Consider the following 24,529-nt stretch of genomic DNA (forward strand, 5'->3'; position numbering starts at 1 on the left):
ACCTGGTTCGCGCCGCTGTATGGGGTTGGATCCCGCCAAGGGGCTAGACGCGGGGTTTACGGCGTAGGATACCAGGCACCTAGGTATGGTAGGGTAGTCTTGCCTCGTTCTCAATAATCCGAGGTAACTCGAACGAAGTAGTATATACGGATCCCTCGACTTCGCCTTATTTCTACTTACTGTACCTCTTCGACTTTCACTGCCTATCACGAAGCATTAGATACCTAGTAGATAACTACCCGCCTACCCAGCTTACAAAGGCATTAGATCACATTCATCATCCCCCCCAAGAGTTCTCTGATTGTGCTCCTACCGAAATCCCCGGAATCACTAACCTGAAAGGGGTTGCGTTAGCGAGCTCTGGTCAAAGATGGGGTATACTACTCCGCAAACACAACCGTATTTTGGGGAAATATCCACATGGGTTATTCCCCGCCAGAGTCGGCAGTTCGCAGAGGTGGGTAGCAGCACAGAGATATGGCCTACTACCTCGCTGCTATTTATGACGGATGTCCAGGATTAAATGAAATGACTTCCTCCTTTCTGGCTTGAACAGTCTCGAGCTTACAAAAAGTCATCGCCAAGTCTTAGACGTGAACGCGAAGATGTCTGCCACCCTTCTCGCCAGCATAGGCTTCGCTGTTGCGCTATCATATTTAGGCTTGATATTTCCAAAGGTAAGTCGACTTACATGCTTATCTCGAGGATGAAGATCAAGGATATGGTTTTATTTTCGCTGACTCTATTGGAAATAGTTGCTGAAAGAGTGGAAGCTCCATGCGCACCGCTCAGAACTTCCCCCAGGACCTAAATCTATCAAATCGGGTATTAATAAACCATGGCTATGGTTTCGAGAGCTGAATAAGGAATACGGTGATGTCGTCTACCTCCAGATGGGGCCGACGCCCACGATCATATTGGGGTCTGCGCAGGCGGCATGGGACTTATTAGAAAAACGCGGCGCCAAGTATTCGTCTAGGCCGAGATTCATCATGGGCGGTGAGCTCTTGTCCGGGGGGATGCGCGGGCTGATGGCACCCTACGGGCCTTTCTGGCGACGCTGGCGAAAGCTGCTGCACAGCGGGTTCATGCAACGCCAAAGCGAAACTTACCGGCCTATACAGAGTCTGGAGTCAAAGGTCTTGATGAAAGAGCTGCTAGAGACCCCCGCCAAGTTCCGAACACATCTTGAACGTTATGCGGCTTCGGTCATTGTCACGGTGACGTATGGAAGGAGAGTAGAAGACGTTGAAACTGACATCGTGGTGAGACAAAATGGAGAGTCCATGGATCGCCTAACTCAATCCAAGTTAGTTATCTCCTCTTCATTAGACCTTTGATCTCGTCTTCTAAACATCACATCATAGCATTCCCGGTAAATACGCAGTAGAACGCTACCCAGCCCTGAAATACATACCGAGCATATTTGCGCCGTGGAAAGTCCAAGTCCTCAAGCAGCGACAGAAGGATATCCAAATGTACAACCAGCTCATGGATGAAGTCAAGGAAAAGAAGGCCAAGGGAACTCTGCCAACATGTTTTGCCAAGCACCTCTTGGAAGAGCAACAAAGCCTTGGGATGTCGGACCTCGAGATCGGTTATGCGGCAGGAACCCCTTTCGGCGCAGGCGTAGAGACAGTGAGTAGCATTTCCCTACCTATCCACTCGCACAAGCAAACCCCCTCAAAAGATACGAAGCTAATATAGTACGGTACAGTCATCAGGCTCACTTGCCAGCTTCTTCCTCGCGTGTGCTAAATTCGGCCCTCAGTTTATCCCCAAGGCGCAAAAGGAACTCGACAGAGTAGTGGGCCGCGACAGACTCCCCACGTTCGAAGACTTGCCCAATCTGCCATATGCCAGAGCTGTCGCATCCGAGACGCTACGATGGAGGCCCGTGGCTGTGCTGGGAGGTACACCACACGCGAGCACGGCCGATGACGTATATAAGGGCATGTTCATCCCGAAGGGGAGCACCGTCATTGCGCCACTATGGAGTAGTAAGTGCACAGCAACACCCACTCACCTATTTATATACCTATACCTAGTATAATACCCCATTATCAGCCCGTTTTTTTGCTAACGAGGTCGAACTTTCTTTAGTTCACCTAAACGAGGCTGACTTCCCTGAACCACACGAGTTTCGACCGGAACGTTTCATCGAGGATCGCGAGTATCCCGGTACGTTCGGCCACAGTGCGTTTGGCTGGGGTCGCCGCATCTGCCCCGGCATGCATCTCGGCTCTGCGTCCGTGGAGCTCAACATCGCGCGAATCCTGTGGGCTTTCGAAGTCGGTGCGGCAAAGAATTCGCGGGGAGAGGATATCGACGTCGATATGTGAGTAGCATGCCTACCTATCTAATCTCCCCCCCCCTCTCCCAAAAAAAAAGTTACTCGTATTGATCGCTTATCTCATCGTCTAGATTCGCATTCTCGGATGGATTCAACTCGAGCCCGCTACCATTTCCCTGCTCGATAAAGCCTAGGTCGCCTGAACACGTGGAGGTTGTTGAGCGAGAATACCAGGATGCTATCAAATCGCTGAAGGCGTATTCTGCGTAAGATGCTCATGAATACTTATGCATGTTATTGGCTATCTATCTGCTTAGAGTATTGTAGGTAATAGTGTATCGCAATCATGTCGCGCTTCAACTTGTTGATGTTCTTAACCTATTAGGTTAGGTGGGTTGTTTATTGGGTAGGTATGCTTGTGTCCTTTTCGGGGTATGAGGTTTCATTGAGTATGGATGCCGAGCCAGGTGTATTGAAATAGACTTATAGTGCTTTGGCGACATTTATTACCTAGATGGTCAAGCCTGTTTAACCCATAACGGCTTGAGTGTATGTTCATAGTCATGCAATGAATCTCACAAGACAGTTGTTTTTAGCCATATTGTAACCCAAGCGCAGTCCTTACACATTTGAGAAGCGGAATGATATTATGTCGAGGCTGGAATAAGGAACTCGACATCCGGCGTACCTGATGCTTGAGTTCTGTGGATTGGGCTGCGCATTAACGGCACCCAGCCCCAACCCAAACGAGTTTACTTACCTGCCTATAGCTATTATGTGATCAGTCAGTTACTGGTCAACTATCGCTGAAACGTGGCACCTACAATATATAGGCTGTATGTATGAAACCCAGCATTAATACACAATCCATCTTCTAATATTTACCTCTCTAGTTTGGTCCCATATAGCGAGGATATTCATCCTGACGAACGCCGAAAAGACGCGAGCGTTGCATTATTTGGCGACATGCACCCTAAACTACAAACGGGCCATGACACCAAAAATATCAACCCCTGATAGGGCCAGCAGGGAGGAGGCCTGGCATGCGCCAAGCTTCGCGAACTATTAGTCACAGATAGATGCATGTGTGCCCTTGCCTTCCTTGTCTTTGGAGGGCTTGATCTAGCGATTAGTTATCCGGCTTACAAAAAAAATAAAGTGAGAAGGGAAGGGGGGAGAGAAAAGAAAAAAAGCTTACCTAGTATGTAGCATCCGATCGTCCAACCCCCCCTCCCCTCCCCCCTGGCTGGATTCGAAATTCAGCTTCGCTGGAAACGATGGATACTGCTGACACCAGCACAGTTGTAGGGATGCCAGTTTGGCGAATCAGGATGCGATAGAACCCTTCTGGAAGATGTATATTATCGCAGGTAGCCAATGCGATATCAGGAAAAAACGGCAGTTTTTACCAGGGGGGGTCCCGCAAGACAGGACTCCAGGGTCCAATGTGCTTTAACTCCCAGAGGAAACCCCCCTCGCATTCAATTCCGTACATTTCTCCTTTCTCTAATGACTATGTTTTCGAATGCTTGAAGTCCACCAGTTCTTGTTTTGCTTTTGTGGCTTTTTCGCTACCGTTTTCTTTCGTCCTGTGGAAAGCAAGACAGACAAGACACCATTGCGCGTCTAGGCTAGGCTCAGGGCGACGAGAAAAAAAAAGTCTAGAGCTTAGGATAGCAAGCAGTGAGCGAGAAATCAACCTCCCGCTTTTCACATGGTACACAAGCTTTCGCTCCTCTGCGTGACAGACCGCAGGCGGTGATCGATCGAGGTGGGAACGACAATGCTGTTCAACATGGGGTTCTTCTTTACCAGCCTCCTGCTAGCTACCACGTGTGCTTTCTCGAGCTGCATGGCCGCGAGCACGGGATATCGGTCGTGGAAGCGCGAAAACTTAGAAAGTAAGGTTACCTGTTTTCTCATATTACACTACTTTCACGTGCTGAGCATGACGCCTGCTCCGGTCTCGCATACACTGCGAGGCCTGACTGTCTCCTCATTCGTCGACAATCCCACGTCAACATCTCATTCTAGACTAGCCTCCTACCTACCTAGCCTAAAAGATTCCCTAACACATATACTTAAAAATATACAGACGTGGCGCTCGTAGACTGCACCGGGGTGACGAACACGAGCGACTTCTCGTCCGAGGCCTCGTACTTCACGGGCGCCCCCGACGACACCCCCGACGACGTCGCGGCCGTGACGAGCGGGCAGCTCCGCGACTGGGCGAACGCCACGACGCCGGCGTACTTCATCAGCACGGGCGTCACGTTCAAGGCCGTGCTGGGGGTGCGTGGGAGCGCGGGGGACCTCGCGGGGACGGCGACGAATGGGTATGGGAATTTCACGTGTTGGCAGGTGAACGAGACGTATTTGTATAATCATGACGATAAGAACTGCTATATGGTGTACGACTGTAATCATCAAGGTACGTTTTGCCTTTCTAGCAATTTGGATATTCATAGACAGACAAAAGCCTAGCTAGACCACAGTCGTCTTATCACTATTAGGTACCTCGGTGCTAACCCACCCCACGCAGGAGCTCTCGTCCTACCAACAACATCAGCAACCGCCTCTTCCAACTCCACATCCGCCGCTTCCTCAACCAGCCGCTCCGGCCTCTCCGTGGGCGGCATAATCGGCGTCAGCGTCGGCGTCGGCTGCGGCGCCCTCATCATCTTCGGCGGCGCCGCCGTCCTCCTGTGGCGGCGCCGGGGCTCCAAGAAGCAGCAAGCCGCGGGCGCCGACGCCGACGCCAACGCCGACAACGAGAAGGGCTTCGGCGACGGGTCTGCCCCCGGCAATGATCCGCAGCTGGCGAACCCGATATGGCAGGGCCCCGGGGTGCGGGAGCTCGAGACGCCGGAGGTGTACCACGAGCTGCACAGCCAGTACCAGCCCGCGGAGATCCACGGCGAGGCGGTCACGGGCGAGCTGGATGGGAGTCAGACGAGGGTGCTGGAGCTGCATTCGCAGGACATGCCGCCGCGGTATGACAGGGAGAGCTATGCTGCGGCGCACGGGGCGTATGGGGGTGTGCCGAAGGGGAGGGCTTGAGTTGGGCCGGTTGGTGGGATGAGGAGACTGGCCTAGGCTAGGTATCTATTCGACTTGATACCTCTAAGTCAATGGGAAACAGTGGAAGGAGAGCAAGTTCAGCTTGTGAGGATCATGAGACAGCCGAGAATAGCTCAGAGGTGGGTTTATACGAAGGCTCATGGATCGACTACCTAAGGATTATCGAAAGTATCGAATGGGCTAACAAGACATACCTCAACCTCGAGGGCGAATCCTGATTATCTGGATGGGTCGTGCGGGATATGAGTACTGGTGAATATGAGGTATACATGGTATATCATTGATATGAGCTGTGGCCAATGGCCAGACAGACATCATATAAAGGGGAATCGTTTAATAGCGGCTGGCTTGGATTGGAGTTTTGCAATTACGGGATTGGCTGGGATCATATCGTTCGATGTACGATCTTTTTAGTTGAAGCAGTGTATACATATCATACCTGCGTGGATATACCCAGATGTACTTTAGTTGATATCAGATATACACACCTAGGTTACCTATCTTCACTCAAATAGCCTTTTGTTGCTCGTGTGGTGGTAATTAACGTTACCGGTGAGAAATATTGGAAACAATACGCAATATTCGAACGAATGCAGCTGGTTTGTTACACAGCATTATCACACTTAATATATGCTTGTTGGCTGCATGCATGCAGATACTCGCAGATACTCGCGCCGTCGAGGCCTTGATCAAGGAGAGGGGATACTGTGGCTGTTTGGATAGAACGCCCACTTCCCCTATTCTTCTTCTATGAAGGTTGCAATCTCATCAAAGAGGACACAAACTTTGTGCTCGAAACCAAGAAGTAAACTTGAGTATTGATAGGCTAATAGCTGGGAATAACTCTTGGGAGAATAATTATAAGGTTGGCAACCCTAGAAGGAATTCATGGCAGATTTCCGGATTGATGTTTTTTTCTACGCGAACACAGTAGGAAGAAAAAGGGGTAGGAAAATGGTTCAAGGTAGAGAATCGGAAGACCACCAGCAAAGAGAGCACGAAGCCAAGCGGCAGTTTTCTGCAGAAGAACATGAATACTCAAGTCTTTAGGTACATTCGACTCTTCAAATGTTGCCATCTTAGTCTTTCGTAAACTGACATCGTGGATTGTACCTCCATCTCCCTAGCAACCCATTCACAACGGAGCTTAATTTGAGTTCAACAGCGCCGCCATTAATAAAGCAAAGCAACTCACCCACGACAAAAGCTTGATGTGCCAGATTATTCAATGTACGAGTGCCATTCTCGCGACGATCGGTCAATTTGATAGCAACGTTGAGTTGAGGCGAGAGGCTTCTCCTTTTTTTGCTAATAGGGTAGATAGTCTAAATAGCATTTTAGGTAAAAGTAAACAAAACTTTAGATCACTAAATTGGCCTGCCTCGAGGAGGAAACAAAACGACGCTGCGGGTGTAAACAAATGTTGTCCTGTTGTCATCTTATTGCCCACTCAACCATTTTATAGGGCGAAATGGCGCTCGACCTCCACTGGATATGGGGCACGTAAAATTATTATTATATGGCTTCATTTTGATATAGGTTATCGTGTTAGCGAGTATGATACTTTATGACTAGGGAGGTAAGTAGGTAGGTAGGTAGGTGACTATGTATTTATACTGAAGGACAATTCCCACATGGATGGCTTTGCTCCTTGAAGTGTATGTTTTATACTTACAGTATGTTCGTAGTACGAAGTAAAGGAGATAATGATTGCCGACATGGCGTGTTAAAATAGATAGTAGATAAATAGTAACCCTGACGTCAGCAAATTGACCTACTACGTAGGCAGGACGAAAGCGGTGAAAGGAGGACCCGCCCCCACCTAGTGTTTAAGTTATGGCCTGAGGCAACCACGTATGGTAATGATTGGAATATTGCTTAAGATTTTACTTGTGAATGGAAGGGTCAAATTTTCGTTGCCCCACTACCAAGCCCCATTAAAAGCAGCCAACCCACCAACTTTACTGGCATAGTAGAAAGAGCCACAAGCCAAAGACCAAGGATTACGGATCTTTTTTATCGCCCCGCGTAATTTTCCATTTGTCTGTCATACAACTTTCCCTAAACTTTTCCTACAACCAAAAAAAAAAAAGGTTGACGAGGATTAATCTTTTTTTCAACAATCTCCTCTCTACCCTTTCTCCATTCCATCCTTTTTTCTCAAGTTGTGGGAACAAGGTCCTTTTCTTTTTATCCCCCTTGATAAAAAGCCCACTAATTAAGTTTTCTTGTCCTTGATAATCGGTCTCATTCACTTGTGATCGCATCAAAAAGCCCGCGGTCGCTATTTCAGAACCAACCAAAACCCAAGCGGGGTAGATAACTTCGTCACTCACCATCGTTTTCCTCTTCCCGGTCGACCAACAATTCATACATACAATATAACAAATAGAGGAATAACTCGAGAAAAGGTCATTTGAAGAGATTTTCAATATGGTTTCCGCATCCAAAGAGAAGAGACTCGCCAAGAAGGCTGCCGACGGCAAAGGCGAGAAAAAGACACTTGTCTCGAGATCCAAGGCTGGATCCAAGGCCGCATCTAAGAGTGCGAGCGCTTCCGGTTCCGTCGCTGGCGATGACCCTCCCGATCTTGATGATGTCCCCGCAACCGACGATACCAAGATGGAGAAGGTCAAGGCTCTATCCGACCAGAAGGATAAGCATGGCCTGTCTGACCGTATTACTACCGGTGTCTTAGCATCTGTAGTCACCAGCAGAGACGTCAAGATCATCAGTGCCAGTTTGACCTTCCATGGTCGTGTACTACTCAACGAAACCAATCTCGAGTTGTCATTCGGTCGTCGCTATGGTTTACTTGGTGAGAACGGATGCGGAAAAAGTACCCTTCTCAAGGCCATTGCTGCACGAGAATACCCTATCCCTGACCATGTCGACATCTATCTTCTAAACGAAGGTGCGCCACCATCCGACCTAGGTGCCCTAGAATGGGTTCTCAAGGAGGCTGAGAAGGAGATGGACCGTCTCGATAGATTGGCGGAGCAGCTGCTTGAGGACGAGGGTCCCGACAGCCCCGTACTGATGGATATCTATGAGGTATGTACATATGCGAAACAGCTTTTCTTCCCTTTATTTTGCTAACAAGACATAACAGCACATGGACAAAATGGACCCTTCCACTTTCGCCACCCGAGCCTCTCTTATCCTGACCGGTCTTGGTTTCAACAAAGTTACCATCCACAAGAAGACGAAGGATATGTCTGGTGGTTGGCGTATGCGTGTTGCTCTTGCCAAGGCACTCTTCGTTAAGCCAACTCTGCTACTTCTTGATGACCCCACTGCGCATTTGGATCTCGAGGCTTGTGTGTGGCTAGAAGAGTACCTCAAGAAGTGGGAGCGGACGCTCATTCTAGTCTCCCACTCCCAGGATTTCATCAACGGCGTGTGCACAAACATGATTGACATGCGAAAGCAACAACTCATGTACTATGGTGGTAACTTCGACTCCTACATGAAGACCCGCAAGGAACAGGAGATCAACCAGATGACCGCCTACAAGAAGCAGCAGGATGAAATCAAGCATATCAAGGAGTTCATTGCCAGCGCCGGTACTTACGCCAACTTGGTCCGACAGGCTAAATCCCGACAAAAGATCCTCGACAAGATGATTGCCGATGGCCTCATCGAGGAAATTAAGGAAGAGAGGGATTTCAAGTTCAGATTCACCGATGTTGACAAGCTACCACCTCCGGTTCTATCGTTCGACGATGTAACATTCTCGTACTCGGGTGAGGCAAAGGATGACCTCTACCGCAACATCGACCTTGGTTTTGATATGGACTCCCGTACTGCTCTTGTTGGACCCAACGGTGTTGGAAAGAGTACCCTTCTTCGCTTGATGACGGCCAAAATCTCACCCACTTCGGGCTCTGTTCGTCGCCACACCCATCTTAAGCTCGGCCTTTACTCGCAGCACAGTTCTGAGCAACTCGATCTGACCAAGAGTGCCTTGGACTTTGTCCGCGACAAGTACCGTGAGAAGTCGCAAGATTACCAGTTTTGGCGACAAACTCTTGGTAGATATGGAGTATCCGGTCCCGTCCAGACTGCTTTGATGGGCACACTTTCTGAAGGCCAGAAGAGCCGTATTGTTTTCGCTCTCCTTGCTATCGACTCACCCAATATGCTTCTCCTCGACGAACCTACCAACGGTCTAGATATCCCCACGATCGATGCTTTGGCAGATGCCATCGAGAATTTCAGTGGAGGTGTCATTGTAGTTTCCCACGATTTCAGGTAAGATTTCTCCGTCTATATTTGGGTCAATTATGTGTAGGCCATCACTGACAGTATAATAGATTGCTTGACCGAATTGCCAAGCAAATTCTGGTTTGCGAGAACCGAAGCATCAAGCCTTGGGAAGGCTCAATAGGAGAGTACAAGAACTATCTCCGAAAGAAGATGTTGGCCTCTGGCGCAGTCTAAGCGCCGTTCTTTTTATGCGCTTGATATTTTGGTCTAGTTGACTTTTACGAACACTTTCCTCGGATTAGAGGAGACAGGGTCGTGCTAAAGCAGCACGGAATTGGGAAGCATACACATGTGGCTGCGACTCGGGGGTTCTATAGAATGGGCATCGCAGCATAGAGCCGTAGCCTAGGGGTTGAAAAGCTCTGCTTTTTAAAGAGGACCTTTACGAACTGCGACAAGCCAACCAACATCGGTGTGCGCCGGATTTCTCCTTCATAGGGATAGATTAGAGACGAATGAAAAAATTGCCTTTTTAAACAATGACTCGTACACTAGCGATGGTGATGGAAGCAGAAAGATAAGTTAAGAATTGTAGCAACGTAACCAAACTACTTTAACAACGCAATACGTATTTATTAGTACACATACAAGCAAGGGAGCGAACAACGACCGGTTGACTCAATGGTGAGACGTCTGTCTGTCTGTCTATCACTCACTCAATCAACCCGATAGACAGTGCGGGGTTTTTTTCCCTCTCTTTTTGGATTCAATGAGACACCTACCTACCTACCTACCTACCTAGGGTAGGAATATTAGCAATTTACATACGTAGGTAAGGGGAGAAGAGAAGGGGGCTAAACGGAAACTCGTCTACCCAAACTTAAGGCGATTGGGGGGGGGGGGGGGGGGGGGGGGGGGGGGGTAACCACGCAAGTCCTTTACAAAGTACAGTAGGTAGGTACCTAGTAACTTGAAAAGCAATCTTCATTAATTACATGCATCACCATCACTTATTAGTCACTGCCATAGCGAGGCTCAACACTTCGATTCCAGGTTTCAACAACATGCATTTGTATTCATCTCATGACTCCCATTCTCCTGTCGTACGTAGCCTTACAAAAATACATTAGGACCAGAGTCCAAGAAAAGATGCATGAATTGCAAAAATAAAATGCAACTCAAGTTTGCAAAGTCTAGCCGCCTAGTGCGACAGTGTTTTTTTATGCCTTTCTCCTGCTCAGCTAGTGTGAAATGACAATTAGCTAGCTTCTATGGATGCGTATTCGTCCCCTCCTTAGAGCCTGCCTTTGCAACGTGACCGATGTCAATGTAACGCCGTAAACCTCTTAATTTTGTACAAGGCCAACCTCCAACTTCATCTCAAGAAGGGGGGGGGAGGCTATTCATCTCCTACTAATACCGGTGTTCGGTGAATTTCATTATGACCAACACCTAAAGATCCATCTCGCCGTCGGCGATGGCAAGTCGTTGCTTTGTCGTCTTCGCCTTTTTACTGCCACCCTTTCGTTTCTTCGACGATTTCGAGTCTCCAACCTCAACTGGCGTGGCTGTACCAGAGGGCTTATTACCGTCATCGAAATTTCCCTCGCCTAGAAATGTACCGTTAGCAATCTTATTCACTGCACACGTATCACCTGAGCCATGCACTGTAAACTTACCCTCATGATACATCTCATCCAGACTGACCGCCTCCCGTTTTCTCTTCGTGCCACCTCGTTTCTTACTCGTCTTATCCATCTCGCCGCTTTCGAGCAGTTCCTTCTCTCGTTGCTCGATGAGCTCGGCTTGCTCATCATCGGCGAGCCACATCGCAATATCACGGTTGCGGTTCTCAGCTGGACGACGACCGCTGAAGTCCACACCCCGAGCCCCGCCTCCTTGAATGACGACACGTTGCACTTCCTCCTTCTGCATCGCGCGCTTTCGAATACGTTCCTCGATAGTGCCACGCGTGATGAGACGGTAGACTGTCACTTGTTTCGTCTGGCCGAGACGATGAGCTCGGTCCATGGCCTGCGAGTCAATGGTAGGGTTCCAATCACTGTCATAGAATATGACTGTGTCGGCCGATGTCAAATTGATACCTAATCCACCTGCACGAGTTGAGAGCAAGAAGACAAAGATATCCGGACGGGTCTGGAAGTCGTGGACGGTGTCACGACGATCCTCTAGTTTTGTAGATCCATCCAGTCGACAATATTTGTAATTGCGGTAAGTGAGGTACTCCTCCATTAAGTCGATCATCCTCGTCATCTGGAAGTACAACAACACGCGATGGCCTTCCTCTTTAAGCTTGAACAGCAGCTGGTCGAGCTTGGCTAATTTCCCACTGTCAGTAACAAAGCGGCGCATGCTGGGGACGGTGATGTTTGTAAATCGTCGCTTCTCGTTATCCGGCTGAGGAAGAGCCGCAAGTCGTGGATAGCGCTCTGCTGGAGTGCTTTGTAACACAAGAGCCTTCTCTTCCATTGCAGTAGGTCCGTACAACACCTTACGCATAGATACGTTGAACAGGGTGTCTTCGCGCTCAGTAACTGGGGCTCGTGTACCTTCACACGAAACCTCAATTGGAGGAGCAGATGCGCCAGGTAGGGCTGCTTGCTCCAGTCGATTCAGACCTGAGTCTCGCCATGTCGTTCGGGATATGTTCATGAGGTTATCTAGTATGCCCTCACCAGTGATTGACGCTAAGGGACGTCTGTCTGATCGTGCCTTGATTTGGAACAGTGCATGAGCAGGCGTGTAGTTCTCTTCGCTTGGCTCGTTATAGACCACCTGCATGCGGCCTAGCCGATCTTCCTTTCGTACCAAATCTGCAGCTCGCGAGAAAACGTCTCGATGACTAGCTTTGTAGACCTCTTCGGGGCTGACATCAGCGAATCGAAGGAACGAGAACGCCTTATTTTCAGACAAACTTTCTCGTACATTCTCTGGCGTCCAGATATTCATCATGTGATTGAGGCACTTGTTCCTGAAACCTGCTTTCTCGTTGTCTTCGCCAGCCTTGTTCAAGCGACCTCCTTCAGTCCAAACAAGTCGTGGTAGGCGGTAATCAATGAGATTTCGCGTCGAGTATCCAACTCGAACATTATTGCCCTCACGGACAAATGATGCAGTCTCGGCGAAGTAGCCAGTAAAATACGGACTCGTGGTATCAGCACGCTCAAAGAGGTCAGGATGGTTGCAGACTTTACGAAACTGCATGACAAGGTTCATCAGCGTGCCTGAGTCCTGGTCATCTCCAAGAGTTGCCTTCTCAATAAGATCCATGATACTGATTTGGTTTCGCAAGTTTCTGTAGTAAGCTCGCTGTCGATAGGTGAGTTCACAGAATACATCCAATTCAATCTTGTCACCAAGCTCCTTCTGTACATGCTTCTTGACACGACGCAACATGAAAGGTTTGAGGATCAAGTGCAACCGTCTGAGCTGATCCTCGTTAAGGGTCGTGTTGCTCTGTGCATGCGATTCGATGTCCTTGGAGAACCATTCACTGAATTCGTCGTGCGAGTCAAACAGAGAGGGCATGATGAAATGAAGCAGGGCCCAAAGTTCCTGCATGTTGTTCTGGATGGGAGTACCGGTGAGAAGGAGCCGGTTACGGCAATGGAAGCCAAGCAGACATTTCCAACGTGAGCTTTGAGAGCTCTTGATGGCTTGGGCCTCGTCGAGGATCATGTATTGCCAACGCATCTTCTGGAAATATGCAACATCTGAGACGACAAGTTGGTAGGACGTGACCAGTACATGGAATGGTGCATCTCGACGGTATGTGTTGTGTTTACGATCCCAGAATTTACGCAGCACCTTTCGATCGCCCGCTGTTCCCCAATATGGCAGGACCTTAAACTCAGGAACGAACCTTGCAATTTCCTGCTGCCAGTTGTGTAGGGTAGATGCTGGGGCGACTACAAGGTACGGACCCCAGATATCGTGTACTTCAGCGAGGTAGGCCATGACGGAAATAGACTGAACTGTCTTGCCCAGACCCATCTCATCTGCCAGAATACCATTGATGCCCTGCTCGTAAAGGTTTGCAAGCCAATTCAACCCCTTCAGCTGGTACTCCTTCAGTTGACAATTTAGCAGCTTCGGCTGCTCAACGGTCACGTCTCCAAGACCTGTCGGATTCTGGAAGTTCATCTCGCCGTCTTCATCCATGTCATTGTCAGGCTTGTTAAAGCTTCGGGCCTTTTGTTGGGCTTCAGCAATGGCGTTCTGGGCATTGGCTATAGCAGCGGCCTTGAGAGTTTCCTCATCTTCGGCATCGAAATCCAGTTGATTGAAGTCCGTAATCTTCGTAGCGATCGGGCCCGATGGTTCCGCCACATCAGCGTTGGCCGACTTAGTAACAGCATGAGCATCTGGCGCAATGTCTGGGTTATCAGTGCTACGCTCTACTTCGTCCGTCTTGATCTTCTTGCCAATAAAGTGAGAGTACAACTCGGTCTGCGAAATCAAGAAGTTGAGCTTCCTCTTTTGGCGAGCAGCTTCGCGATCAGCTTCCTCCTTACGGGCATTTTCAAGCTCCTGTCGCTCTGCTGCCTTGCGAAGATCACGTTCCTCGCGTTCGTTACGCTTCCAGAAGCTCATCATGTCACGCATACAACGCTTGGCACGAGCCTGCAAATCCTTGGTGCCCTTGTTGGTGCGAAGTTGCCATCGCTTAGCTTCCTTCGAGGCCAATATCGCGGTCTTCTTGAGATTCGAAGCCTTGGTACTGTATGAATCACTGGCTAGCTTGTAAGCTTTAGGAACATCCTTGCGTGCCAGGTCGCGCCAGATCTGATCATAGATCTGGTTATAGCCCTTAGACTGGAACTTGGTCTCGAGAGGGTTGGCAGGGGGTTCTTCGACCGATTTCTCCTTCTCTTTAGGCTCCTTGACACTGGTTTCTTTGGGTTCCTTCTCCTTCTCCTTGGGCTCCTTGGGCGTGCTCTTGCTTAGCTTGATGCGAATCTTGGTCTCTTCTTTCGAAGGGAGCTCTTCACCTGCATCCAGAGCAGCCTGGGCAGCGATGGCCGAATCCTTCTCAGCCTGCTTTTGCTCCTTGGACTTCTTCGGCCGATTGCCGCTGCGGCCTTTGCTCTTCGACTTGGAGTTGGATTCCAGGTCCGTTGCCTGGAACGTGGACATCGTACCGCCCTCTAGGTTCAGTTCAAGTGGCGCTAGGCTGCGTGCCGGCCCTTTGATACCCTTCTGTAGGATCAATTTGGTCTGCTGGGCCTTCTTGTTGGCGCGTTCAGCATCACGTAGCCACTTCGCCCGTTCACTTTCATCTTCAGCAGCAAGCGCCTTTGCCAAGGCAGCCTCCTTCTGCTCGATTGTGACTTGCATAGACTTCTCCCTGCGACGCTTACGTTGCATGTCCTTCTTTCGCTCCTTTTCGGCGAAAATCTCGCGTTCTCGAACTTCTTGCAACGCGTCTTCGTAGTGCACTGCCTCGAATCGGCCTCGGCCACTATCGGCGTGGAGAGATAACTTGCCTGACAACTGATCGGTCAAGTCTTTACGTCTGGCAACACGATCATCATATTCCGTTTGTTCCGTGTCCAACTTACGCCTCTTGAGGCGTCCGCGGAAGGCTTCCCGCTCAATCTCGAGCTCGGATAGGTCCACGTCGTCCATTCCAGCCTCGAGCTGTTCGTACACGCTCTGAATCTTCTTTTCCTTGTCTGCCGGGATGGTTTTTGGTTTGACTTGACCATTAGCTTGTCTCTTGGGAGCTCTTGTCGGAGTGTCCTTTGCATGGTTTGTAGAAGGTCGGCGCGACTCCTTCTTGGAACTACTTTCCGCGTCTTTCAGTATTGATTCGCGTCCCTTGCTCCTGCGAGCAGGCTTTTCTTTAAGTTCCGTCATGATTGGAGCTTTGGGCTTCGGAAGAGGCTCGGCGCTGGACAGAATGTTTGAAAAGGACATCAACTCGGCTGCACGGCTTGGGGTCTGAGGAGAAGGCTGAATGTTAGCAATCATCATAATCATCGCAAAATTAAATTCCAATACGATAAAAATCAAGCTCAGATGTCAAGTAGTAACATTAAGGGATGCTCATAGTGGAATACATACTTTTGATGAAGAAGCAGGTTCCGGATTTAATAATGATGGTAGAGAGGGTGCCGGAGTAGGGGTGTGGCGATTAGTAGATGAAATGGTATCAAGTGCGGTACGGTTGTGCCGCGAAGGGGGAGAGCCCAAATTAAGTGCTTTGTTTGAAGGGCTGGTCGGTCGACCATCAGTTTTTGGGTGAGAATGCGGATGTGGACTTCGAAGATACTTGGTATTCACAGGTGATGGTGAACCATACCCATTACCATTTCGATGTTGATTGTTTTCGGCCTTGGATTGCGAAATGTCGAAAGGATCAGGTCGCTAGTAAAGAAAGGCATAAGGTTAGTTGATAAAGTTGATGGCTGATGGCCTTAGGTGTTAAATTGGTGGGAGTGAGTTGAGTTGAGTTGGGTGGTAATCACTGGCTGGTAATAAAAAAAAACTCGGTGATGGTCCTTGTCCTTATCCTGGGTTGAACACCGACCAACATAACATAGATAGATGAATTGAATGGAGAGAGGGATGGAAATGGGATAGGATGTTCCCACTGCCACTAAGCAAACTTGGGCATTTGGAATGTTTTGGGTGTGCAAATAAATATGGTAAGTACAGTAGCAAGTAGTAGTGTTTAAGGGAAATAGGGAAATAATGTCCAAGCTAGCCGAACGATGACTGCCGCGATTTTGGTTTTCGAGGGAGATAGACTGATTTCAGTACTAAGAGAAGAAGAAGAAAAAAAAGAAGTCCCTGCCCCAAAGCTACGCCCACGTAATACGCATAACGATTTAAATGCACAAAGCAAAAATACAGTGTTGGGTAAGAAGGTGGATTTGACATGTAAGATTGATTATTCACAACAATAAATGAACAATAAAGGAAAAGAAAAATGATTGATTGACTTACCTGCTTCAAGTTGGCCCAACTATCAGAAACCCTCCTTTCTCTGGTCGTATCCGTCAGCGGGTCATAAAAGCTGCCTGGCGCCTTCTCTCGCGAACTCTGAGGGTGGTATTCTGGCGGCGACAGGTGACCTGAGGTTTTTGGAGGTTGTAGCGGTGATGCACTTGCACCATTGGTTGATGACATGGCCGACGATGGTGTCATGATTGAATTGTAGGCTCCTGGCGGAGGAGCCAGAGTAGCCAGGCCGGCTAATGGACGTGCCAGAATGGACGAAGAAGGCGAAAATAACTGATGCGACGCGTTATTGTAAGGATGCGCGAGCGCAGTGGTAATAGACGAGGTGGTTGTAATAGGTGGCGGTCGTGATAGTCGCGTCGAAAGAGTTGAAATGGAAGTTGAAGGTATTGAGGTCGAGTTCAAAGTAGGTGGCGATGCAGACGCAGATGCAGATGCGGGTGCAGATGCAACTCCAAGTCCAAGTGCAGGTGTATGTGTATGTGTGGGTGCAGGTGTCGTGATGGATGAGACGGAGAAATTAGGATTTGACGATGGAGAATGGAGGATTAAGTTGGAGTTAGAAGAACTGTTAGTTGTTTTGGATGTGGATGTGGATGAAGTTGAAGTTTTAGTTGTGGCGGCGGGCTGATGAAAATCTAATGAATGAATTGAATGGGGATGGGATTGGGATTGGGATTGAGAATGGGAATGAGACTGGGAATGGTTTGAGGTCGTGACGGTATTGTTGCTGGTGCCGGTGCTGCTATCGCTATTGCTATTACTCCTACTGCTGCTTGTGCCAATGCTTGCGCCAGCACCAACGTTCCCATTATGGGTGTGGATTTGGGTGTGGCCGTGAGCGGCGTGATTTGCACGGGCTACTTGGGCGTCCCTGGCGTCTCGGGTAAGAGTAATAGAATTGGAATTAGCATTAGCATTGGCATTGGCGTCAAGCTTGTTGGTTTCGCCGTTAGAATTGGTAGAATTGGTAGAATTGGAGAAACGTGGTCCCAGCGCGTCCGAATCTGTCACTTTTCTCCCCATCCACATCCCAGCACCACTACCACTACCACCACTATTATTACTGTTAGTTGCAGATGGTGAGCTTATTATTCCTGGTCTTGTTCTTGATCTTGACTCTGTTCCTCCCGCCACAGACACTGATGATCCTGATCCTAATTCTGATCTTGTTCCTATTTCTGTTCCTGTCCCTGTCGGCACTGTACCTATTGGGGTCGGAGTCGGAGAAAGAGAAATGCTTTTTCTACTGTCATCCCGACTATCATTCGATGAACGTTGTAGCACTGTCGCGTGAAATCCATTCGACGCCATGTTTGCATTCGACTTTTTAACTTGTTCGCACACACACGTGGGCCACACTCTCACTCATTCGTTCGTTCGTTCGTTCACCTCCTTCTAGAAGAGATCGTTAATCGACTTGAACCGACTAACTGCCTAACACATCGTAACTGAGTGTGGCGCGGTCTTTGTGAAACAAGGATCGTCCGAATCGTGGAGGTGCAACGACAGAAGAAAAAAAAACGACAGTACTGAGTACTTTGATAAGACAGTGGGTTGGATCGTGCTGCCTCCGCCACCGCGAAGCCGTAAACAACGATGATGATTTGGATCGAAATATAAGATGAGGGATATGCAAGATTGTATGTATATGAAGATAGGTATTTTGGTTTGAGTTGTAGTACGTCGTGGCGCGAGTGGCCTAGGTTCAGGTAAAAGCAAAGATACCAGATGCCTAGAGATACCTATGTAAGTTACGTATTTGTCTACTTTAGTACGTTCAATGTGAGTTCTTTGTCGCAAACGTTATGCGCGGCGGTAGAAAGATGGCTTTGATAGATGCGAATTTCAATAGGAACAGCTTTGAAGCTTAGGAATCAATTTCCGTGGTGGTTTAGATCGAATTGGGGCCGAGAATCTAATCTAGATCATGGTTGCCAATACATGCGAAATCTAGTGAAGGCGGTGGGTTATAAGACTGGTTGAATGCGACAATGCCGATCGATGTTGAAACCATACCCGGTGCTCAAGATACTCGCACTAAAGAAAATGGGAAAGAAACAGAGAATAAAAGGTTTAGATGCAGGAAGGGAAGGGAAATGGGTAAAAGAAATAAGAGTGAAAGGAGTGGGAAAGAGAAAAGAGAGAGCAAGAGAGAGAAGAGATAGAGATAGAGAGAGAGGGTGCGTGCAGGCAAGTAAAGGTATGGTAAAGGTAAGGTGAGGGTTAAGGGTTCAAGGTAGAGAGGATGAATGAATGAATGGATGGGTGAGGGCCGAAGTGGTGATGACTTCGTACCTTTAGGTAAATACCTAAAAAAGACCTAAAAAGAGATCAATACGACACATGATAGGACAAGGCCATCGCGTGCTAGCCAATGCCATCCAAGTTCATCCAAGGCATCCAGGTAAAGTGTTGAATATGGAGACAACTAATTAGCCCGTTTCCGTTACTGCAACTTCTGTTCCTGCCTTGCCGTGGTCCACGATAGCAACTGATGGCACGTCTGATAAGTGTCCTCCTGACGAAATGGTTTGTCCACTTTCACAGAGTATTCGCCTTCTCGCCTTCGCGCCTTCACCCTCACTTTTTTGATTTTGCAGGGCTTGGCCAGGGCAGCAGCTCCCCGCCAAGCATTGTTATTCCGTGACAAGTGACGATCGATCCAAGACGGAGCCAGGCTGGGGGTAGAATGGAACTAGGCCCAGACCCGCATCTATCCTACCATTCATAGGGCTCACTTATAAAATCCGAGCAGAAAATTCCTCCACAGAAACGTCGAGTTCTTACAATCCCTGTCTCCCGCTCATCCAATTATAGACCCCTGTGCTCTATCGTCTCCGCACTACCTAACCCACCCACCACATGCAACTCTGCAACTCTGGATGTCCTAAATCGGTAAATGTTGCCAAGCGCGATGGGAAGAAGAATGAATGAGAGAGAGAGAGAGAGAGAGAGAACAGAAAAGAAGAAAGGAACAACTAATCCAACAATGCAAATATTGATGACTTTACAATATCCTAAAGTAATATTAGATACATACTAATAGTAGTACATCTTAAGAGTTTCTGTGATTGAACGGAATACAGGCGGAATACAGGCATCATGGATGGATTTTACCCCCAACATGGTACATGGTGGTAGCATGGCAGCATGGCATGGCAGCTGCATGAGAAACTTTGGGAAACTTTGGGTACCTGGCAACCTTGAAGTTTAAACTGTTCAATGTTGGAACTTGGAACTCTAAAGGATGCAATCGATAAGGGAATTCTACAGTGCCCTCCAGGAGAGACGAACTTCCGGACCAGCCGCAATTACAATACTTGCATCAAAGTGATAAGTTACCCAGCTGCTTTTCCTATTAGGGTTAAATGCGGACCAACTGTCCAGGGGTGATTATTGCTGACCCGAGAAAGAAAGGACGACCAACACGAAACAGACTGATGCAAAATCCACTCAAACTCAAAATCGTTAGAATTATTCAAGTTGAGCGAGTGACATTTGAGAAGATTACAAGATTTAAAATTGAGAGCCACAATTTCGTCTTTTTAACTATCTCATAGGCTCATACTTGATGTATGGTAGTACTAATCAATTGGATACATTCAATATTCAAGTTGTACGAAGTATACAGCAATCACATGGCACATGGCATCTAGTTAACGTTATGTACTTTCAAATGCCGCCGTCAAACATTTGAAGTTACAGTACATAGTACGAAGTACAGCCCTGGGATTTCTCAAATCCAGCATGGGGTCTTTCCACCAACCCAACCAAGGGCGCGATCCTTCCCTCCAACTCAGCTCTGCCTTTGCCTATCACAGCGAGAAGGATGAACGTTCCAATGGAGCCAAGACTTGATTGTCCAAATTCAAAAACATCACGCAAAAGTCCAAGCAGCCGGGTTAAGAACTCTCATCAATTGTTTCCATGCCTACCCAAATAGTAACCACCTCACCTACTAACCTACCTAGGATAAATGCCTATTACCTATCGCGAGCATGATCTCGGCAACTCGTGTCTACATACATAGTATCAAATACACCCCCATCATATATCCCCAAGTCCCTTCAAACCCCTCTTCCGCCTTGTTAGTTCCCAAAGAAATGAAGGTAAATAAATGGCAGTCCAAATTGAGGAGCCAGCAAACGAGTGACAAGAAGTGAAATATGCATCCAACCCTCTTCCCCCCCCCTTTTTTTTTTGTACGATACACCCCTCTCTTGCTCTCAAGAGCTACCCGTGAGTCGTGAGTAAATGTGAAACTAGACCATACGCCACCCGCGGCGCACGCGATCACCACCTCTGGCTTTCTCCCCGTGAGCCTTGGGGCCGCTCCACCACTTCCAGCCCACATGTCCGTACTCGCTTTCCCCAGCGCCACCGACCTTGCCAGGGATGTCGGTGGGGTATCCGGTGCCTGTTGAAGTGGTAGACTGGGAGTGGGTGAGAAAGGTCGTCGGGGTCGACGGCGAGCCCGTCACGGCGTCAGTAGCAGACGTCCCGCTGACGGGGGCGCTGTCTGTAGTCGGCTCCGCGGTCTCGAGCGGGAAGCAGACTTCTTCGCCGCCGTAGCCCCCGGAGATGCATGTGGTGGACGGCAGCGGGGTTGCGGTGACGGCGTCGCTGCCGCCGGTGGAGGAGACGTAGCTTGATGGGAACGGCGTGGCGATCACGGTGCTGGTAGTGCTGAGGCCTGGGATGCTGGTTGGGTAGCCAGTGGTCAGGGGAGGAGGAGTGGGGAATGTCTCTGTCCCTGTGCTGCCTGGTGAAGATGATGCTGTTCCGGATCCTGCGTCCGTGCTGCCGGTCGAGTAGATGGTACTTGATGACTCGGAGGGTATGGTCAAGGTTGAAGTCTGCGGTGGCGAGGTAAGATAGCTGCTACTACTGGAAGGGCCACTTGACGGGAAGCTGGGCGTGGGAGTCGGACCCGTGACTGCGCTTGTCTCGCTAGTGCTGATGATCACTGGCGTCGATGACGCCGCCGGGATGCTGTAGCAGACGTAGGTGTATCCGCCTCCGTAAATCGGCTGTTCAAGGCACGTGGAACTTGGGCCACCAGTTGGCACGACTTCGGGCTGCGAGTAAGAAGTAGTCACGGGAGCTGTCGTCGTCGTCGAAGAATAAGAGGATCCTACGCCAGAAGAAGAAGAAGAAGAAAATGACGAAGAACCGGAGCCGGTCGCCGGCGAGCTGCCAGATGTTCCGCTAGTGGAGACAGGCGGCCCCGCGACGCTGGTGGTCGCGTACGTGGAGCTCGAGGGAATCGTGAGCGTGGAGGTCAATGTAGATGACCCATCATAAGACGACGACGACGACGACGAGATGGATCCGTAACTACTACTGCTGCTGGGTGTGATAAAGGGGATGGTAGGGAGTGTTTCCGAGAAGCTCGAGGAGCCGATGAAGACGGTCGTTGTGTATGAGTAGGAGGTGCTAGGTAGCGTCTCTGTTGTTCCTATGGAAGGGCCGGGCGAGATGGGGTATGAAGAAAAGCTGCCGGTCCCGCTGCTGAATGATGGGGTTGGCGTGGGGGGCGAGGGCGTCGAATATGTAGTTGTAGTCGGCTGGCTGAACGATCCTGTCGGCGTGGGGAGCGTGGGGAGCGAGTCTGTTGTAGTCGTAGTCGATTGGCTGAACGTGCTCGTCGTGGCTGTGGCAGGGGAACTTTCCGTCCCGGTGCTCAGCCACGGGTAGGACGACGTGAAGTAGGTGTGAGACCAGGTCCAGGTGCCCGTGGTAGAGTTCGAACTACTAATAGTTGACGAGCCAATGCTGCTGGGCGATGTTGGTGATGTTGAGATGCTCCCCGTCGCTGTCGCTGTCGCTGTCTCTGTCTCCGTGGATGTAGTAGCAGTAGACCCGTACGACTCGGTTGAGGTGGAATCGCTCTCACTGGCGGTGGCGGTGCTTGAGCCGTGGGCATCTGTGCCGGACGTCGCGGAAGTTAGGGTCTCCGTCTCGCTGGAAGTGAGGGTGAGGGTCAGGGTGGAGGTTTGGGTTGAATGACCCAGAGATGGTGTCGGGGTGCTTGCTGAGTACCCCGTGGTAGATGGTGTTCCGGTTGCGGGTGGGCCGACGGTGCTCGACTCCGAGGGGAAAGTGGTGCTTCCGGTACTTGCGGGTGGGCTGACGAGCGTTGTTGAGTCAGAGGGGTAGGTGAACGTTAGGTCGGTGGTGGTGCTCCCGGTGCTCACTGGCGGGCCAACGACCGTACTCGACCCGGATACGTAGGTAGTGCTGCCAGTACTCACTGGTGGACCAATGGGCGTGCTCGTCCCAGATGGGTAAGTGAAAGTCAGGTCAGTGCTACTTCCAGTCGGCAACGTTTCCGCTGTGCTCGAAGTCGACACCCCTGGAATGCCCGTCGAATCGGTTGCGGTCAAGGTCGATGTGCTTCCACTAGGCAATCCGGGCGTGGGAAAGCTTTCGGTGTTAGTTGTGTATTCATCAGTGCTGCTATTTATTAGTATCCATGCTTCTCTCAGGGCACTTATACACAGAACTATTGTCCTTACCATGTGCTGGTCGAGGTCTCTGGTATGGTAATAGTGTTAGTTGTCGAGTTTATAATCGACCCTGTGGGGTAAGGCGGACTCGGCGATGGAACGATAGTGCCAGGAAAAGAGAAAGAGCTAGACGAAGAATCTACAGGACTACTGGGCGAAGTACCACTTGTTGTTGATCCGGTATAGGATGACGGAACGCTGAGGGAGGTACTTGCTGTCGAAGCGGTCGAAGCAGTTGAACCAAAAGGGGCTGTGAACGAGGTTCTGATCGTAGAAGTAGAGTACCATGGGAGACTTGTCGGTGTCTCAGAACATCCAGTGAAGACCGTGACAGTAGATGCACAGTTACTGCCACAGACCGTGACCGTAGTCGTCGCCGTGTTTCCCTCCAGCTGTTGAGGTAGAGCGCTGGAAAGGGCAGAACTGGCCTCATGTTAGTATGAAGAGAGACTACACATACACCAGCGAGGGGTCTTACCCAAAGCCCATCAAGGCCAAGCGAGTGGTAGAACGCATTGCGTAGAGCTCGAGATAGCAAGGGAGTAGGTAAATAAAACGAGTGTGAGTGCCTCAAATTGGCAAAGGGTTTAGGGAAACAAAATCCGAAAACAGGTCTAGCTCGAGTACATACACTAAGTCTTTATAGATCCCCTCCATAGCCCCGGCTGTCATATGTACGACTTACACGAGAGTGTTTGTAGTAGCCCATCAACGGAGGTACTATGACAACATAGAACTGCCGGCTACCATCGCCAGGGGGGCAAGGTGGATCATCTAGGTTCGTATACTTTCTAGATCCATGCGACATCCCGACGGGGGAAAGCTTTCCAGGGCAGGCATATCTACCTAGGTATCTGTCTGTCTAGGTATATTATTGTAGTATGATTCATGTTGAGTAAAGTGAGATGCCCCCCCTATTCGCCACAGTAGTGCAACTTTCCAACGATCTCATCTAAAAGCTCATCACAATCCCAAGACAGCATATGTTCGAATTTCTATGTACATATAGGTGGTTCTCACAAGACTATTGGGCGGTTCTCAACGGTCATGTGGGTTTCACACACACGTTTCCTCAAAAATAGACACAAGGTTAGGCTAGGTGGGCGTGGTTTCTCAGTGCCGGGAAACCAACCCGGTTATGCTCCCTCGTGGATGTACGACGCGAGTAAAGCTTCGGGATGGGCTTCTAGCGAATTTGTTGGTATCACGGCTGACTACTTTCCCGGCTACCCGAGAGGCCCCGTTGCCGTGCAAACCAACAAACACAGGTATGTAGCTGAAGGCATATTCTAAGCTTAATGTTAACTTCACTTTGCCACATGGTTTGCTTGACACGGCTGGATATTACATGTGATTTGGCATATAACAAGGCTGATGCCGTTTTTGGCACGCCGCAGTCCACCCGGCAAACGATGTTATTACTAAGTACTTAGGGTACCAGTACTGG

The 24,529-nt window shown here is 49.4% G+C and overlaps 6 protein-coding genes across 6 annotated transcripts; 3 read left to right on the forward strand and 3 right to left on the reverse strand.

Annotated features, from left to right (window-relative positions):
- Window positions 1–5: 5 nt before the first annotated feature.
- Window positions 6–2,941, forward strand: GGS25DRAFT_288477 (cytochrome P450). The gene is made up of 6 exons (XM_049257537.1): window positions 6–677; window positions 756–1,309; window positions 1,368–1,638; window positions 1,718–2,000; window positions 2,104–2,338; window positions 2,425–2,941. Exons 1-6 carry the CDS (start codon window positions 606–608, stop codon window positions 2,561–2,563), a joined length of 1,554 nt encoding a protein of 517 aa, XP_049116867.1. The 5' UTR covers window positions 6–605; the 3' UTR covers window positions 2,564–2,941.
- Window positions 2,942–3,855: 914 nt separating this feature from the next.
- Window positions 3,856–5,513, forward strand: GGS25DRAFT_288479 (uncharacterized protein). The gene is made up of 3 exons (XM_049257538.1): window positions 3,856–4,194; window positions 4,389–4,724; window positions 4,836–5,513. The coding sequence occupies exons 1-3, from the start codon at window positions 4,077–4,079 to the stop codon at window positions 5,351–5,353; spliced, it is 972 nt and encodes a 323-aa protein (XP_049116868.1). The 5' UTR covers window positions 3,856–4,076; the 3' UTR covers window positions 5,354–5,513.
- A 1,737-nt stretch (window positions 5,514–7,250) lies between these two features.
- GGS25DRAFT_491404 (P-loop containing nucleoside triphosphate hydrolase protein) lies at window positions 7,251–10,120 on the forward strand. Its single transcript, XM_049261087.1, has 3 exons — window positions 7,251–8,428; window positions 8,487–9,628; window positions 9,691–10,120. The coding sequence occupies exons 1-3, from the start codon at window positions 7,808–7,810 to the stop codon at window positions 9,815–9,817; spliced, it is 1,890 nt and encodes a 629-aa protein (XP_049116869.1). The 5' UTR covers window positions 7,251–7,807; the 3' UTR covers window positions 9,818–10,120.
- A 754-nt stretch (window positions 10,121–10,874) lies between these two features.
- Window positions 10,875–15,977, reverse strand: GGS25DRAFT_288845 (uncharacterized protein). Its single transcript, XM_049257541.1, has 2 exons — window positions 15,671–15,977; window positions 10,875–15,547 (listed from the first exon to the last, which is right to left on the reverse strand). The coding sequence occupies exon 2, from the start codon at window positions 15,521–15,523 to the stop codon at window positions 11,036–11,038; it is 4,488 nt and encodes a 1,495-aa protein (XP_049116870.1). The 5' UTR covers window positions 15,524–15,547; window positions 15,671–15,977; the 3' UTR covers window positions 10,875–11,035.
- GGS25DRAFT_288828 (uncharacterized protein) lies at window positions 15,978–18,220 on the reverse strand. Its single transcript, XM_049257540.1, has one exon. The coding sequence runs from the start codon at window positions 17,882–17,884 to the stop codon at window positions 16,310–16,312; it is 1,575 nt and encodes a 524-aa protein (XP_049116871.1). The 5' UTR covers window positions 17,885–18,220; the 3' UTR covers window positions 15,978–16,309.
- Window positions 18,221–20,105: 1,885 nt separating this feature from the next.
- Window positions 20,106–23,445, reverse strand: GGS25DRAFT_491409 (uncharacterized protein). Its single transcript, XM_049261088.1, has one exon. The coding sequence runs from the start codon at window positions 23,092–23,094 to the stop codon at window positions 20,836–20,838; it is 2,259 nt and encodes a 752-aa protein (XP_049116872.1). The 5' UTR covers window positions 23,095–23,445; the 3' UTR covers window positions 20,106–20,835.
- Between the last annotated feature and the right edge of the window lie 1,084 nt (window positions 23,446–24,529).

Source organism: Hypoxylon fragiforme (genome assembly GCF_022984875.1).
Source record: "Hypoxylon fragiforme strain CBS 206.31 chromosome Unknown GGS25scaffold_5, whole genome shotgun sequence".
Taxonomy (NCBI): Eukaryota; Fungi; Ascomycota; class Sordariomycetes; order Xylariales; family Hypoxylaceae; genus Hypoxylon; species Hypoxylon fragiforme.